This window comes from Aquarana catesbeiana, linkage group LG03 (genome assembly GCF_042186555.1).
Source record: "Aquarana catesbeiana isolate 2022-GZ linkage group LG03, ASM4218655v1, whole genome shotgun sequence".
Lineage (NCBI taxonomy): Eukaryota > Metazoa > Chordata > Amphibia > Anura > Ranidae > Aquarana > Aquarana catesbeiana.
The window spans coordinates 535770951-535786804 of NC_133326.1; the positions used below are offsets into that span (position 1 = coordinate 535770951).

The 15854-nt window shown below is 44.4% G+C and overlaps 1 protein-coding gene across 6 annotated transcripts in view; it reads left to right on the top strand.

Moving 5' to 3' along the window:
- The window catches only part of PIK3C2G (phosphatidylinositol-4-phosphate 3-kinase catalytic subunit type 2 gamma), a 190933-nt gene extending 175468 nt beyond the window's left edge, over positions 1 to 15465 (top strand). For 5 of the 6 annotated variants that reach the window (XM_073621371.1, XM_073621372.1, XM_073621369.1 and 2 more), the window contains 4 exons: positions 4750 to 4810; positions 4946 to 5025; positions 5368 to 5493; positions 14811 to 15465. In XM_073621371.1, coding sequence (XP_073477472.1) covers positions 4750 to 4810; positions 4946 to 5025; positions 5368 to 5493; positions 14811 to 14951 — 408 coding nt within the window. In that variant the 3' untranslated portion in view covers positions 14952 to 15465. Of the gene's footprint in view, positions 1 to 4749; positions 4811 to 4945; positions 5026 to 5367; positions 5494 to 14810 lie in introns of those variants that run through there. The other variant, XR_012242952.1, reaches the window with a different exon arrangement.
- The last annotated feature ends 389 nt before the right edge of the window (positions 15466 to 15854 follow it).

The window sequence follows — 15854 nt, forward strand, 5'->3', positions numbered from 1 at the left end:
GAATTGTTCCTCCGTGTTATGGAGGGTAGCAGTCAATTCCTCCATACGTAGTATACAATTGACTTTGGAGTACCACAAGACCCTGGTCGGCGGCTGGGGTTGCCTCCAGAGTGCGGGAATACATGCCCTTGCTGCATTGAGGAGTTGTATTGTCAGAGTTTTTTTATATTTCCGAATGGGTCTCTCTGTCAGATGTAAGAGACATGCAGCCGGATTGTCTCGCAAGTCTACTGAAGTTAGACTTTTAATAGTCGTTGTCACCTCCTCCCAGAACAGTCTCAATACTGGACAGGCCCAAAAAATATGGATAAGGGTATCAACTGCTATATTGCATCGCCAGCACTTATCCAAGACATTTTTATTCATCTTATGGAGTAAGTAGGGGACTCTATACCATCGGGACATGATTTTGTATCCCGTTTCCTGATATTGTTTCGCTATGGAAGACTTATGTGCCAGAGTTTGGATTTTGTCTATCTGTTGTGGTGAAAACTGAACCTCCAAGTCCTTTTCCCACTTTTGAATAAATGGCAGGGTTGGCTCTTCGGTCTGAGTAGTCAGGTAGCTGTACAGCAAAGAGAGCGTATGCCGTGAGGGTTCCCCTGCCTTACAAAGCGATTCGAAGGGGGTAAGGTCTCGTGGAGTGTACAATGTTTTCTTTCCTTGTAGAGGATGACATGGTAAAAAGGGGGGGGGGAGAGGGAAGGACGAGAAAAAAAAAAGGGGGGGGGGATGAAAGAAAGGAGATCGAAGAAAAGAAGTAAGGAGGAGACAAGCACCAAAGAATAGGAAAAGGAAGAAAGGTAGGTAGTAGGGTGCTCTAATATTTGCTAAGCAAATTTTTGCGCAAATATGCGCCGCCAATAAGCGGGGAGTGGGAGTCTGACTCTGTAAAGCAGTGGGAGACGTGCAATCGGGTTAGAACCTATACTATGTTAACACTCGACTTAGACCTCATATGGAGGCAGCTCAAAGGAGCCCTCTCTTTCATATCAGAGTAAGTGCACTAGCGGGTAACGGAATGGTGACCCGTCCTCTCCAGGAAAGGACACATATATTCAGTATTAATCGAAATCATAAACAAATTTAAACCACATGGAACCAATGATATCAACCATAAGAATCAACAAACTCAGCGCTCCAGAGCCTTCGGAGAGAGGACCCGCAACACGCCCCAGCCACATTCCAGGAAAAATCACAAAAGTAAACCTGCTGGGATGTAGTGGCGGGGGGGTGCCGCGGCCCCATCCCCTTCTGGCTCCAGATCGCGGCCAGACTATACGGTCCTGCCATCTATATGTTAAAACTATCTAAAGCTCAAAGTTTGGAAGTTCAAAGCCGTATAAGCCAATTATGTGATTCCACAAAACCACGGCCTACTTAGAGGGCAAAAAGGATATTGACAGTCTGTGTCATTACAGCAATATTGAAAAGAGGAGTAATCTCCTTGCGGGCTTCAGCTTAAGATACCTTCTCTAGCTATGGTTCAGGAGATATTGGATTGTCTCTGAATACAGCTTCTGAACTGGAACGTTGCCGTCATCTGCTGCGTCTTTGTGGTCTTGAGGACGCCGATCGGATGTTGTCAAATGTGAGCGGAAAGTCCAGCCAATCAGGAATGGATATCGCAGGGCTACCCAGAAATATGAACAAATCTATTAGCTGCTCCGGCCATTGCAGGATGAAGGAACCGCCACCTTTGAGCACTACAAGATGAAAAGGGTGGCCCCATCTGTACGTGGCTCCCGCATTCCTAATTGCTTCCAGTAGGGGGCACATCATGCCTCTCATTTTGAGTGTGAGCTGTGATAGATCTGCAAATAAATGCACTGTTGCACCGTCAAAGTCCACCGGGCCTTTGGACCATGCCTGTCGCATTATTTCTTCTTTGACAGCATAAAAATGGACCCTGGCCAGGACGTCTCTAGGGAGAAGAGCTTCTTTTCCTCTGGGACCCTGTACTCTGTGCACCCTGTCCAATTCCAATTCTGCTGTAGGCGATTTGTCCAGGATGCGGTTAAAAATAGCTGTGACTGTAGACCTGAGGTCCCCCCCAGAGGTAGCTTCTGGTAAGCCTCGCAGTCTAATATTGTTTCTGCGACTGCAATTTTCCCCATCATCAACAGCAAGCTGCAGCAAAATCAGACGACGTTTATAATTAGATTGTGTCTCTTCCAAAGCTACCATTCTGGTTTCTATAGCAGTTGAGGAGGACTCTACCATAGTCACACGTGAGTCTACCGTGTCTATTCTTTGTTTGAGATCATGAATCTCTCTGGAAAGGGTACTCGCGATTGTTGCAGCAGATTCTGCTATGTCCTGCTTAGTGGGGAGGAGTGAGATAATGTCCCTCCCTGTGTCCACTGACGACTGCCCCTGCATGTCATTCCTCTGTGAGAGCTGAGATAAATCCGTTCCATGCAGTTCAGGTGAAGGAATCGGTGAATCCGCTCGGTCTGGAGGTTGCTGTGTCTCCTGGACTGTACCAGATATGCCTTTGCCAGCTTTCTTTAGTGCGGCCGTGTTAGTGCGCGACGGCGCCATCTTGGATTCCAGGGCCTGGGACGGAGTCGCCAAATTCCTCAGGAAATATGCCGCTATGTTCGTTCCCCTTTGTGCTGTGGGTGTCCCTGGAGCTTTAGCTGTCGCGGACATGTAAGATCCGTGAGGTCTGTGTACTAGGGAAGGTTCGTCACCCGATTTCAGCACGGACCTCCTGTTCGAGCAAGCTCACAGCGCCATTGCCAAGCCACGACTCCCCCCTGTTTTCAAAATTTTTAACAAAAAAATATATCTGAAAAGTGTGGCATGCATTTGTATTCAGCCCCCTTTATTCTGATACCCCTAACTAAAATCTAGTGGAAACAATTGCCCTCAGAAGTCACCTAATTAGTGAATAGCTGTTCTGTGAAGCCCTTGGAGGTTTGTTAGAGAACCTTAGTGAACAAACAGAATCATGAAGACCAAGGAACACACCAGACAGGTCAGGGATACAATTGTGGAGAAGTTTAAAGTAGGGATAAGCTTTAAAAAAAATATCCCAAGCTTTGAACATCTCATGGAGCACTGCTCAATCCATTATCTGAAAATTAAAAGAGTGTGGCACAACTGCAAACCTACCAAGACATGGCCATCCACCTAAACTGACAGGCCGGGCAAGGAGAGCATTAATCGGTCAAATTAATTGGTCAGCGAGTGCACGTTGGTCTGCGAGTGCCTGTGTATTGTCTTGTTGAGTATCTGCATATTGTCTTGTTGAGTATTAGTGTCAGGAAGCTAGTTGTTTGGTAATTTGGACAGGGCATAATCCCCAATCCTCATTAAATTAGTAGGTATGATGCCCAGTGGGTGTGGAGATGCGACTTGGTGTACATCTTGCGGCATGTATGCGTTCCTTGATCATCCGATCGAGGGCGAATACAGCTGTGCAAAATGTAAGCACATTGTTTCCTTGGAAGCCCAGGTTCTGAATCTGGGGAAGCAACTGTCAGCACTGAGAAGTCTCTCCATACTAAAGGAGAGCCAAGAAACGTACACGGCAGATGCCGGCAGGGGCCAGCACAGAGGCGGGTGGAGACAAAGAGGTGCAGGCACTTAGGAAAGAGTAAATGGGTGACAGGAAGGGTACAAGGGGAAGTGCCATGGAGGCCGATCCAGGGCTGGAGCATCCCAATAAGTATGCTCCATTGAGTGACATTGGTGAAACCAGTCAGGGACCAGCACTGCTGGAGCTGAGGGACTCTCCTAGCTGCCGGGGGAAGAACTCCTCCAGTGAGAGTGGGGGAGAAGCGAAGGGAAAGGAAAGACAGATTCTGGTGGTAGGGGATTCAATTCTTAGAAGGACAGAGAGGGCAATCTGTAACAAAGACCTAAAGCGCTGAACTATATGTTGTCTACCGGCCGCTTGGGTTGGGCACATCACAGATCTGGCAGACAGATTACTGGGAGGGGCTGGGGAAGACCCGGCTGTCATGGTGCACGTTGGCACCAATGACAAAGTTGTGCTATTGATCTTGATGATAAACTTGTTGGGGAAGATATTACTACCTCAACTTTGACAGATTAAGTTTGAGGAAGTGGTGTGGCATCCATACTGATATGTCCGTCAGTAAATGCATCAGGAGATTAAAGGTGTTAGCTGAGGAGTAACGAGATAGATTTGGGTGTCTTCAGTGTAGAAATGGTATTGTAAGCAATGGGAGGTCACTAACTGGCCCCAGGAATTGGTGTAGACTACAGAATGAATAGAATGGTTCTGCGGGCAGAGCCTTGGGGGACCCCCAAAAGACTAAGGAAGAGGAGAAATCGTTGAATGTGGCACTGATATTGTGCTGATAGGTAGGAGGAGAACCAAGAAAGAGCAGAGTCACGGAGGCCAAGGGAGTGGAGTAGGTTTGGGGGGCAGTTGTAGGTTCGGGCAGGCAAATTAGCCAAAAATGACCAATATTTTCACCTGTTCGCCAAACTGCGAACATTTGTTAGACACAAACCCCTACCTTATCCATGCTCCCCACTTTAAACCGTCTACTAGGACTCTCTGCACTGAATGCCTTAATTTCTAGCTGAAGGTGAGATATGTGCCACATTGGTGGGGTGGTCTAAAATGAGCTTTCTAAACTAGAGTGTCAACTCAGATGTTTCTTTGAAGAGAAGAATCTCTGAATATCCATTTTTAAAACTGATAGGTGCTCTTTAGTTAAAATAAAAAAAGTTTCTCTAATGCAACAATTCATCCTTCTCTTCCCACAGAGTGAGCGAATTCTGACAGAGTTCAAGGCACCCATAAACATTGAGCCGACTGGTGCAGTAGGTAAGTGTCCCTCATGTGATGACGACAGAGACATATTTCACTGATTTTCTTTACTGTGAGGGGGGCAGATGTTCTGAATGAATAATATGAAACCATGTCAGATTTTACAGACAGTTCTCTTTTCTGATTGAACAGGTGGTGAGCGTGGGATTCAGATTCAGTTCTCCTTCTCTCCTCCAATTTTCTCCGTCCACCTTAAGCATCTCCGAAATATTGTAAGTTCCTACCTAAATAATAATCATTGCCACCCAGTTGTCTGTGAAGCAACTCATAGCAGGGAACAATAGATGTGGTCTGGCAGTTTGCAGAGGGCACACACGGGAGGGCAGTGTGCTCAGTGTTCTACATAGAAATCGCTGATAGTTAGACACAGCATGCCTGAACCTAGGGGCAGCAGAAGTAAAGAAGATGCATTCTCCCTGTATAGTTATCGGCCAAATATATAGTTTTCATGATTGGTACGAGTACTGTTTTATCTGATAGGATGATTTCGCCACTCCTGGAATTTTTGTGATGATAAATCTATGAGTCTCCCACCTCTTTTTCTGTATTTTCAGTATTTATCAGATGGCTCCATCCCCACTGCCAGCGTCACCATCTCCCTCTTTTATCAGAACTTGGAGATATCCAGAGAGGAAGTCAAATCCTCAGCCAGATCTTCAGCTCCAACCTTCAACAAGCTGGTGAGTACAATGACGGTGACACCATGGTGTGAGGGGTTAAAGGTCACCTGACAACCAATCCCTGTCCAGTGTCAGCGTGTCGTGTATTACCAGCCTGATCCATAACCATCCTGGCACCTTGCAGCGCTAAGATCCTGGCTGCAATACCCATGAAGGACTTTTCCTGCCATGACCCAATAACATGCTTGTTTGGTTAATTGGCAAAAAATGTCCCCACTGAGTTTCCCTGTCACTGCAGTATTAATTGTTTAAGGCATGATGATTATAATTATGATGATAATGAAGATGTTGTGGAAAACATAAATGTATGACAAAGATTCTACCTGTCACAGTGTTATTAATGATGATGCTGATTATGTGAAAACAAGGACTGATCAAGGAAGGAGCATGCAGTGTATATGCACTGCTCCTCTGTAAACTCTTTTCTTTCTCCTCCATTGAGGGACATAAGAAGTTATCTTGCTGCCTACTGGAGGATTGGACACTGGCAAACAAAAAACTGTAGGCCAGCCTAGGATATCCCTCCTACTACCCAGTGTGCCTACGTGTTTTTACTAGTGTTCTAGGAGGATGGATGTCTTTTCTTCGGCTCTGCTGGAAAAAACCTAACCTATTTGTTGCTAAAAAAATGTTTTATTCTTCAATGAAGACTTTTCTCTACATTCTGCTAGAGCTAATCTCTGCAGCTGCAGCTATCTAGTGTGGCCATCCTTACTCTGGCTTTTGGAGTACCACATCTGGACCCTGCTGTTCTGGTTGTTGTGGGATTGCCTTGACGTGAAGATGATTAATGATTAACCTCATTGTGTTATCACTGGATTACTTTACACTTCCTGCTTTCTATCAGTCTCTATTGCAGAAAGGGTTAATGATGAGGGACTAAGTGCTTATATTATCCGCTGGGTGGAGATTTTCATGCAAACCACGCTATTTCATGCCGCTCAGTGTTGAAACATCTTCCCGCTGCTGCTTTGCAAAGGACCATGTGGAATTCTGATCTCTGGTCCAAATCCTACTGCCCACCTACAGTGACCTTGATCACCTCTGGCCATCCAACCATCACCCGCTACCAGTTGTCTGGGTTTATTCGAGTACTTGAAGCCTTTCAACAAAACAGTCACAACATTTATATATCTAGACACAGGAAAAATTGATCCCTCTGCAAGGAGTGACCTCAACTTACACTCCCCCGAGAGTTCTGGGGATATTTGTTTTGTGCCTTCTAAAGGTACTGAAGTCTGTAATCTGGAGTTCTACCGAACAACAGTAGGAAATCCCCCTCTGGCAAACCATGGCAGAATGGTCTAAATCCATCAAAAGGGATCTCTCCACTGTGGCAGTGGACCCTATACTGATATACTGGCAGCACAGTGGTGTAGTGGGTAGCACTATCGCCTAGCAGTAAAAAGGGTCGCTGGTTCGAATCCCAACCACGACACTACCTGCCTGGAGTTTGCATGTTCTCCCTGTGCCTGCGTGGGTTTCCTCCGGGTACTCCGGTTTCCTCCCATACTCCAAAGACATGCTGGTAGGTTAATTGGCTTCTGTCCATAATTGGCTCTAGTATATGAATGTGAGTTGGGGACCTTGGATTGTGGGCTTCTTGAGGGTAGGGACTGATGTGAGTGTGCGATGTATGTGTGAAGTACTGTGTAAATTGATGGCGCTATATGGGTACCTTAAATAAAAATAATAATAATAGATGAGCATCTTAATGAGAGATGCATAGGGATAGGGACAATTGTAGACGCGCACACACTCAGGTTGAACTGGATGGACTGGTGTCTTTATTCAACCTTACTAGCTATGATAGAGTGTGTGGAGCCTTACACTTCAGCTACTGCTGAAAGCATCTGGGCTTCTCTCCTTTATGAGCATAACACTCTGGTTTAAGTGCTAGATTGTGGACGCTGCATCCATGGAGAGTGTGTCCCTGCTTGATAATTGAGGTATGACGTCTATTTGGAAAATCCTTTGATGTCCAGAATATCACTGGAGGCCAAAATCTCCTCCCTCTCCTTGCCACGCTCCTGGAGTAGTGAGGTAGAAAGAAATCCTGGATAGCCGCACTCTGGGATAAGGACATCTTTATTTCAATAAAATCCAAACATACAGCTACGAATAAGCATGCAAATGATGTGAAACGCGTTAGCAGTCTACCACCCTGTACGTCTCTGCAATTGACTGTATGTTTGGATTTTATTGAAATAAAGATGTCCTTATCCCAGAGTGCGGCTATCCAGGATTTCCAGCAAAGCCAGCACCTGGAACCAGTTCTTACTAGGGCGGTGTCATTCCAGAGCAAGAGTGTTTGTGAGCTGCATCTCCTTTTTTCCTGTCTACTTACCTGGATTTATGCTCCTGGAGTAGGCATGTGTAGGTTTTTTAAATCTGGTTTTCCAGCCTCCTGGAAGGTCTGAAATAGGAAGCTTGCTAAACCTTCAGGGAAGCCTCCATTAGCATGAAAGTGCGCCCATGAGGGGGATGTTTAATAATCATTGTGGGCGCTTGGGTGCTTTGCTCTTCAGACAATAAGGTGCAGAGTTCCCTTTCAGGATTACAGACTGAACCTTACCACCAGCATGGCCTTCAGCGCCCCACCTTCACTGCCCAGATTAGCAGACCAACTTCTGAATCCTGTACCTAATGATCCTTGGTTTAGCTTTTTTGCCAGTTTGGTCTCATTAAAAGAGAAAAGGAGGTGTATGGGATTTTTTTTTCTCAGAATCATACTTACCTAGGTGGATGCAGCATCGCTCCGATGCTGCGCCTGTCCCCCACTGTCTCTAACACTGGGAACCGAGCAATCTAACACCACTGATCGATTGGTTCTCAGGGCTCCATGAGCAGAGAGCTGGTGACTGTCAGCCACTGCTTTCTGCTCTGCCCCCTCCTCGCTCACTGGAGCACTCAGCTGTGGAGGGGGCGGTAGCATCTGGCTCAGGCTCTCAGTGGTTTGCTGAGAGGCTGATTTGGGTGCCGGTCCAGGCATGCGGGCGGATCCCGACTCCACTGTCGCAATCTTGCCCAATCCTGGACTGGCTCTGTGATGTCAGCAGACAGCGGACTTTAGTCCGCTGTCTGCTGAATATGGGTCACAGAAGTGCAGAATGAACTGCACTCCTGTGATCCATAGGAGGGGTACAGCCAAACAGACATTTTTTTTTTTTTTTTTAATCCAACAAATTTTTTTTATTGAAGATACATCATCATACATTACCAATGGTACATGTAAATGTAAGACCCGGGGACACACACACACCCCGAAGTCAATGCTAACCAACCATTAAGCTTGGTAGTACAGGAGACAGTGCCGTTTATCTAACCAGCGTAATCAAACTGCAGGAAGTTTTACATCATTCAAAAACACAAGATATCCCTTCTCAATCATTCTAGTAATACACCATGCGGAGATACACCTAATCAGCCATCATTAAGTCAAAGCAGTCTATCCATGGTCAAATCCACCGGGGCTAGCCCCAGAACATCCAACCACAGTGCCCATAGCCTCTCAAATTTATGCTTGTTTCCCCTATGCTGGTATATAAGCATTTCCAGTCTTAAGAGCTCACCAATATTCTTGACCCACTCCCTCACAGTGGGGGGAGCATCCGACTTCAAGTGAACCATAATCAGTTTGCGGGCCTGGAACAAAACAGTGAGGACGGCCTCCCTAGTACACACTTCCCATCCGTACTCATCCACCACACCCAGTAGGCATGCTTTTGGGTCTATGGAAAGGACCACCTAAAATACAGAATTGATCCGTTGTACCACCCCCACCCAGTAGGAGTGTAGTTTCGAGCTTCGCCACAAAAGGTGTATTAGGTCACCATGGTCCCCCTTACACCTTGTGCAAGTAGAATCTAATCTCAAGCCCATCAAGTGGAGACTGTGAGGAGTATAATACACCCTGAGAAGGAGATGCAGGTGAATCAATCTTTGCGAAACATTTAAGGATCACGTGCCCACAGCCACTGTTCACCATCCAAGTGCCCAATGACTCTTTTCCAACATTCCATCACTCTCAAGGGATGCCGACTCAGGTAGGACTGCAGGAGTATAGCATAACTTTGTGAAATAAATCCTTTGAAGGACTCGGCATTCCTGATGAGACTGAATATCGGAGTGGGCGACAAGTGCCATTCCGAGGAGTTACTATGTGCCTTAACAGCGTGCTGCAGCTGCATGTAATAAAAATACGTAGACTGTGGAACATTGAACTTACTCTGTAATGCAGCAAATGTCAAAGGTGCCCTGGTATGGAATATCTGCTTAAGGTGTGTTACTCCATATGCTGACCACCTAGCCCCACACTGCAATTTCGCCAGTTCCATATAGGTGTCATTACCCCATATGGGGCGAAATTCCATGTAGCCCATAACCTTCTGGAGATATTTAGTCTTGTTCCAAACCTTCTGAATGAGATTATACTACGGGTATCACTTGTGTGGTAGTCCAAAAGCTTGTGCTTCCAGCGTCAATACCATGGAACCCCTATGTGTGGTGTGAGACCTGTACTTCTCCTTTAATACTATCCCAACCCGGCCATTGATCTCTCTCCCAGAGAAAAGGTTTGTCTTTTTTGGGTCATGCAAACCTAACAATTTTGCACAATATCAATCATATCTACCATTCCTTTATTTCTCCAGCAAGAGTATCACAGCATCATTTCCTGGACAGATATTTGGATACGGATACCTATGGACAACATCATAGTGCTGACCTGCCATTACCATAGTGGAGGTACAGGGGTTCTTGCTGTGATAAGAAGGGCAGTTTAGGTCCTGAATTGGATGAAACCTTTTAGAGGCCAATTTTCCCCAACTGAATCCCTCTGGACATGGGGGAGCGGTCCACCAAGGTGTGCTTCAGATCCTGTGTTGCAGGTGAAGGATGTCAGAGGGGGGGCCAAGATGCCCTTGCCCTGGACCATCTGTATGCTGAACATCCTAGTTCCCTAATGCAGAAACCCTCTAGTAGTAGCTGAGAATGCTCTAATGACTGCACACCTCGATTTACGTCCTTCCTTCTTGTTTGTTTTACACACTCGAAAGGAAGGCCTTTCTGGCAGTTTTCCTTGCTTTGGATTCACCCAAATTAATGTTTCTCACCATCCTGATAAGGTCCCTTAGTGCTGTTTTAAGGATTCTGATGCATCGTTGGATCTGCGGAGTCAGGAGCATCTCTAGTCCTGCAACTCTTTGAGGCTCCAAATACTGTAAGCAGGATATTTCAGTAGGTTCTACCTTAAGGGCTTTGCCCCAGGGTTATCCTTTTCCTTGCAGAGAGGTGAAAGCTAAGTTTGGTCATCAGCTCTATTTGGTCTGCATTCCTCCTTGTTAAAATTTTGTGAGGGGATGTACCTTCAATCCCCTGCCTAATTCATACTTCTTGTGATCAAATCTTGGTTCTCTAAATGGGTTCAGGAACCACTCAGTGGACATTGCAATGAAAGGCAATAGAGAATAGATTAAATGAATAAAGTTTTTCAATATTGCAGCAGCGCTGTATGCCCCAAATTTAATAAGGGCACACTTCTCAATTTAGTTCATTAAGTTCAATGAATCCGGTGGTAAGAATCCTACTAGTGGGTATTGCTGTATTCTGTGAGGGTAGTTATTCCTTTCACCAAGTGATACACCACGTGCGGGGAACCCCAATGAAAACGCACTCACCAGAAATCCAACCAATATCAGCCTTGAATAGTAATAGCAGGTCTGCACCACTTTCCAAACGACCACCAAATGTCAGTCTTACTCTTGGTAGCTCCAATAAGATATGTGGGAGAAATGGAATGTCCACATAGTGTGATATTGCTAAAACACTTTATTAAAACATCCAAATATCCCCCTTAAGTAACATGCGTACCAAAGAATCATTAAAAAAGAGCAAAATAGAAAAGTGCACTGTTGCTGTTGCGTCCTCCAATCGTAAAAGATGTCAGGAGCGCTCGCTGTGTATGACTACAGCCACACGCTTCCTAATTCCTCCTTGGTCGTTGGAGCGCATGCGTCACTTCCGGTGCGTCACGTCCCTGACGTTTCATCACTTCCTGGACTTCTTCTGAGGGCGTGACACACCAGATGAGCGGCTGGTATTTATATTAGTGACAGGCGCAGCAACCAATCTCCGGAGACAATAGACCGGGAGAGCCATGAATCCCCGCCCATGTACCAAGTACTGTCAGCAGTGGGTGAAGCGGCTCTTCCTCGGCGTGTCCGCTTCTATGGACTATACTGAGCTTGCCACTTACCGGATTATAGTGGAAGATGACACCAAACATATAAACAAGTACCTGAATACCCATAGTCACTCTGTATGTATGCCGTGAACGTAAATCCACGGCATAGCTACTGAGGGAGTGGAGACCACAGGTATTCATTAAAAAAATCTATATTCACACACATGGCGTATTTTGCATCAAACAATAAATATTTCAGTACAATGGCATAATAATTAGTAATAATAAAACTGCATAGCAATTTTTTATATATATATATATATATATATATATATATATATATATATATATATATATATATATATATATATATATATATATATATATATATATATATATATATATATATATAATTATACTGTGTAAACTAAAAACCCCAATGCTGAGTTACATCCATAGTCAAAATAGATGATAAATACTCGTACATCTAAACAGAACCCAAAATAGATGCAGAAATATATCTAGATTGCACTCAATAAATTTGCCCTCGATAAATATATTTATGAATCGAGTATGGCCATAAAATAGAATAAAGATCACAATTAAAATTAAAATTTAAAATTTAAAAATTGATAAATGAATTCTACCATGGGGTGTGGCTATGTGTCACTAATTAAACAATTAATATCCAGTTCTATGTTGAGGATCTTGGGAGAAATCACATCCACAGAATAAATCCACTGGGTTTCACGTTTGGATAATTCACGGATGCAATTTATACCTCTCCAATGAGGCTGGAGGTGTTCCACCCCCCAAAATTCTAATCCCGTCTGATCCCTGTTATGTTTTAATTTAAAATGCAGTGAAACATTATGATCCTTATAGCCTATTTTGATATTATGTATGTGTTCAGAGATTCTCACACGCAATAGTCTTTTCATGCGGCCTATGTAAACTAGACCGCATGGGCATTTTAATGCATATACCACAAAAGTACTGTTGCATGGGATGAATTGTTTGATTTTAAAGTTGCGATTTTTAACTGGGGAGCTGAAGTTGTTGATGCCCCTAAGAGGTCTAGATACCTCTCTGCAAGCTTTAAACTTCCTGCACGCAAAGAAGCCGTTACAATCCCAAAATGTCAGAGGGCGCTTAGGGGGGTCGATCACTTTTTTTACTACCCTGTCCCCAAAACTCGTGGTTTTTCTGTAGATAAACTGGGGAGCAGGAGGTAGTACAGTGGTAAGTTTCTTGTCCATCAAAAGTATATGCCAATGTCTTTTAAAAATTTCCTCAACTTCCTTATATTGAGCATGGAATTGAGAAATAAAGCCCCATTCTTTATTACGATTCTTATCTGTTGGTGATACTTCAGATCCTGCTGGGCGTGTTTCTTGTAAGCATATGGCCCTAGGAATTGTTGCTACTTCTTCGACCACTCAGTGGACATATTTCTGACTAATGCCCCGTACACACGGTCGGACTTTCCGACATAAAATGTGCGATCGGAGCTTGTTGTCGGAAATTCCGACCGTGTGTAGGCTCCATAGGACAGTTTCCATCGGAATTTCCATCGCACAAAATTTGAGATCTGGTTCTCAAATTTTCCGACAACAAAATCCGTTCGCATAAATTCTGATCGTGTGTACACAATTCCGACGCACAAAGTTCTGCGCATGCTCGGAAGCAAGCAGAAGAGCCACACTGGCTATTGAACTTTTCTCGGCTCGTCGTACATGTTGTACGTCACTGCGTTCTTGACGTTCGGAAATTCCGACAACTTTGTGTGACCATGTGTATACAAGACAAGTTTGAGCCAACATCCATTGGAAAAAATCCATGGATTTTGTTGTCGGAATGTCCGATCAATGTCCGATCGTGTGTACAGGGCATAAGGCCATCCCCAGAGTAGTAGTCATCACCTTGGCAAGGTGACTGTGTGCTCTGTCATTCATTCCAGGTACGGACTCCTTTTTTGTTCCTCTTTATTCTTTTGGGATTGGGTGAGTTGATAGTAAGGGTCTTCTCTAATTTATGACGGCTCCGGTGTTTCCTCTAACAGGACATTGTTCTTATTTCCCTATGTCTAATCCCAGTTCTTAGAAAGGGGGCATTGCACCTTGTTGACCATAGTTCAGACTGTGAGTTTTTGTCCTGTTGAGAAATAGTTTCTCGTTTCGCTTATCTGGATGAATCAGGTAGACCTGTTCCATGCTTATGGTCTATGGTTCAGTGTTTTTCTCCCTTGTTGAACTGTTTCTCACTAGTTATGTGAGTAATTGTTTGGTCTTCTGCCATCAAGAATAGTTCCCCATACTAATTTACCACCTAGCTTTATTTTTCTCACATCCTCCTTACTAGATGGGAGTTTACCCTCACCCAATGCCATCTTTGAGCATTGGTTCTTCAGGCGGCTCTTGAGCTGTATTCAGTCCTCTGTTTTCCTTGTTAACATTGGTCCTGTTTTTTACTGTTGCCCACCCCTCAGCTGGGCTGCTTTTGTTTATCATGAAGGTGAAAGACTTCCTGGGGTTGATTTACTAAAACTGGAGAATGCAAAATATGTTGCAGCTCTGCATAGAAACTAATCAAATCTTACTTGAACATGCTGACATTAGAAGCTGATTGGCTACCCTGCACAGCTGCATCAGATTTTGCACTCTCCAGTTTTAGTAAATCAACCCCCGTGCCTTTCAAGGGGTGGGGAAAAAACCTTTTTGTAGCCACCGTGAGATCCTTTTCTTGGAATCCATTGAAGGACGCAGATCCCACCCCTCTGTGTTTAGGATCATGCTCTTGGTGCTGCTTGCTACATAATTGAGGCAATTTGGAAGTGGGAGGGGTTATCCTGGGCTGGTCTATAGTTTTTTTTGTTTGCCAGTGTCTAGTCCTTCTGTAGGCAACAGTATAAACTGAGTCACTCAATGGACTCCAAAAAAAGTATTTTACAGTGAGTATAAATATATTATTCTTGATCTACATATTAATCATGTTTCTGTGTATATGTATGACTCCTCTGTATACTCCTAATCTGGATATACAGATTGAATGTGTACATTGTTGCATGTTTGTACATCTCTATATGGTCTTATTCTGAACATACATATTGATAATTTCTCTGTTTCTGTGGCAGGTGCAGTTCTCAGTGGGGCATTTGGATGGTCATGTGATAAAGTTCCAGGTGAAGAGTAAAGGGGCTTCTCTGGGAGAGCTGTTTGTCTCGTTGAGCACTGTCCCACTAAACAAGGATGTCTGTTATTGCCTGGGAGGATGACCCAACACATCTGCAGCTTCAGGAATAAGGGGGATGAATCTGATGCTATTTATATGGGTAGTGGCCAACACCTAATGGAGCAATTGCTATCAGATGGTGCCATTCTTGTCATTTGGCAACAGTGGAAAATTCTTTATTATTATGGACACACCTGGTTATTATGGAATTACTGATATTTTAGTGTTTGCCCAAATATGATGATTGAGTCATAGTATCTTGCCCTTTAGGAATAGGACCATATTAGGTCTGGCCAGGATGAGGCTGAGTGGCTTCCTTCATCAATAGAATTTTGGTGCTGCTGAGTAGCTAGATGAGGAGGGGAGTCAGTTGACAAAGCTCAGCGAGTTATAGGAGAATCCGGTCTGATGTGTGAGCTCCAATATCCACCACGTCTCCTGCCACAGCACGCAGTGCAGGAATATTAAAATCATGTACTGACTACAAACTACTTTTATAGATGGAGACAATTATGGATGTGATTTATCACTGAATGAATAAATTATTTTGTCATTTACTGGTGATTGGTGGTGATCTGTTTAATGTAAGGCATCATTGAAGACAAAAAACACACTTCACGCAATAACTGACACACATCAAATGGAAATCCTCCCAAATTACTGCATGTACAAAGATCCCTCCCCCCCATCCCTCATTTAAAAAACAAACAAAAAAAGGTCCTATATCAATACTCTCCCTCTCCATGCTCCAGCACTGCACTCCTCATCCTTCTCCTGTCCTGGCCACCACTTCTCTATTAGGTTGAATGATACAGTCCAACATTATTCCAATCGCTTTTTGTGAGCCCAGTGTGTCAAGGACCCGCTCTCTAGAGAAGCAGGCTTACAGGAGACTGCAGCGGAGAACCATGCACATGTGACTTGGTAAGCACCATTCTCTGCATCA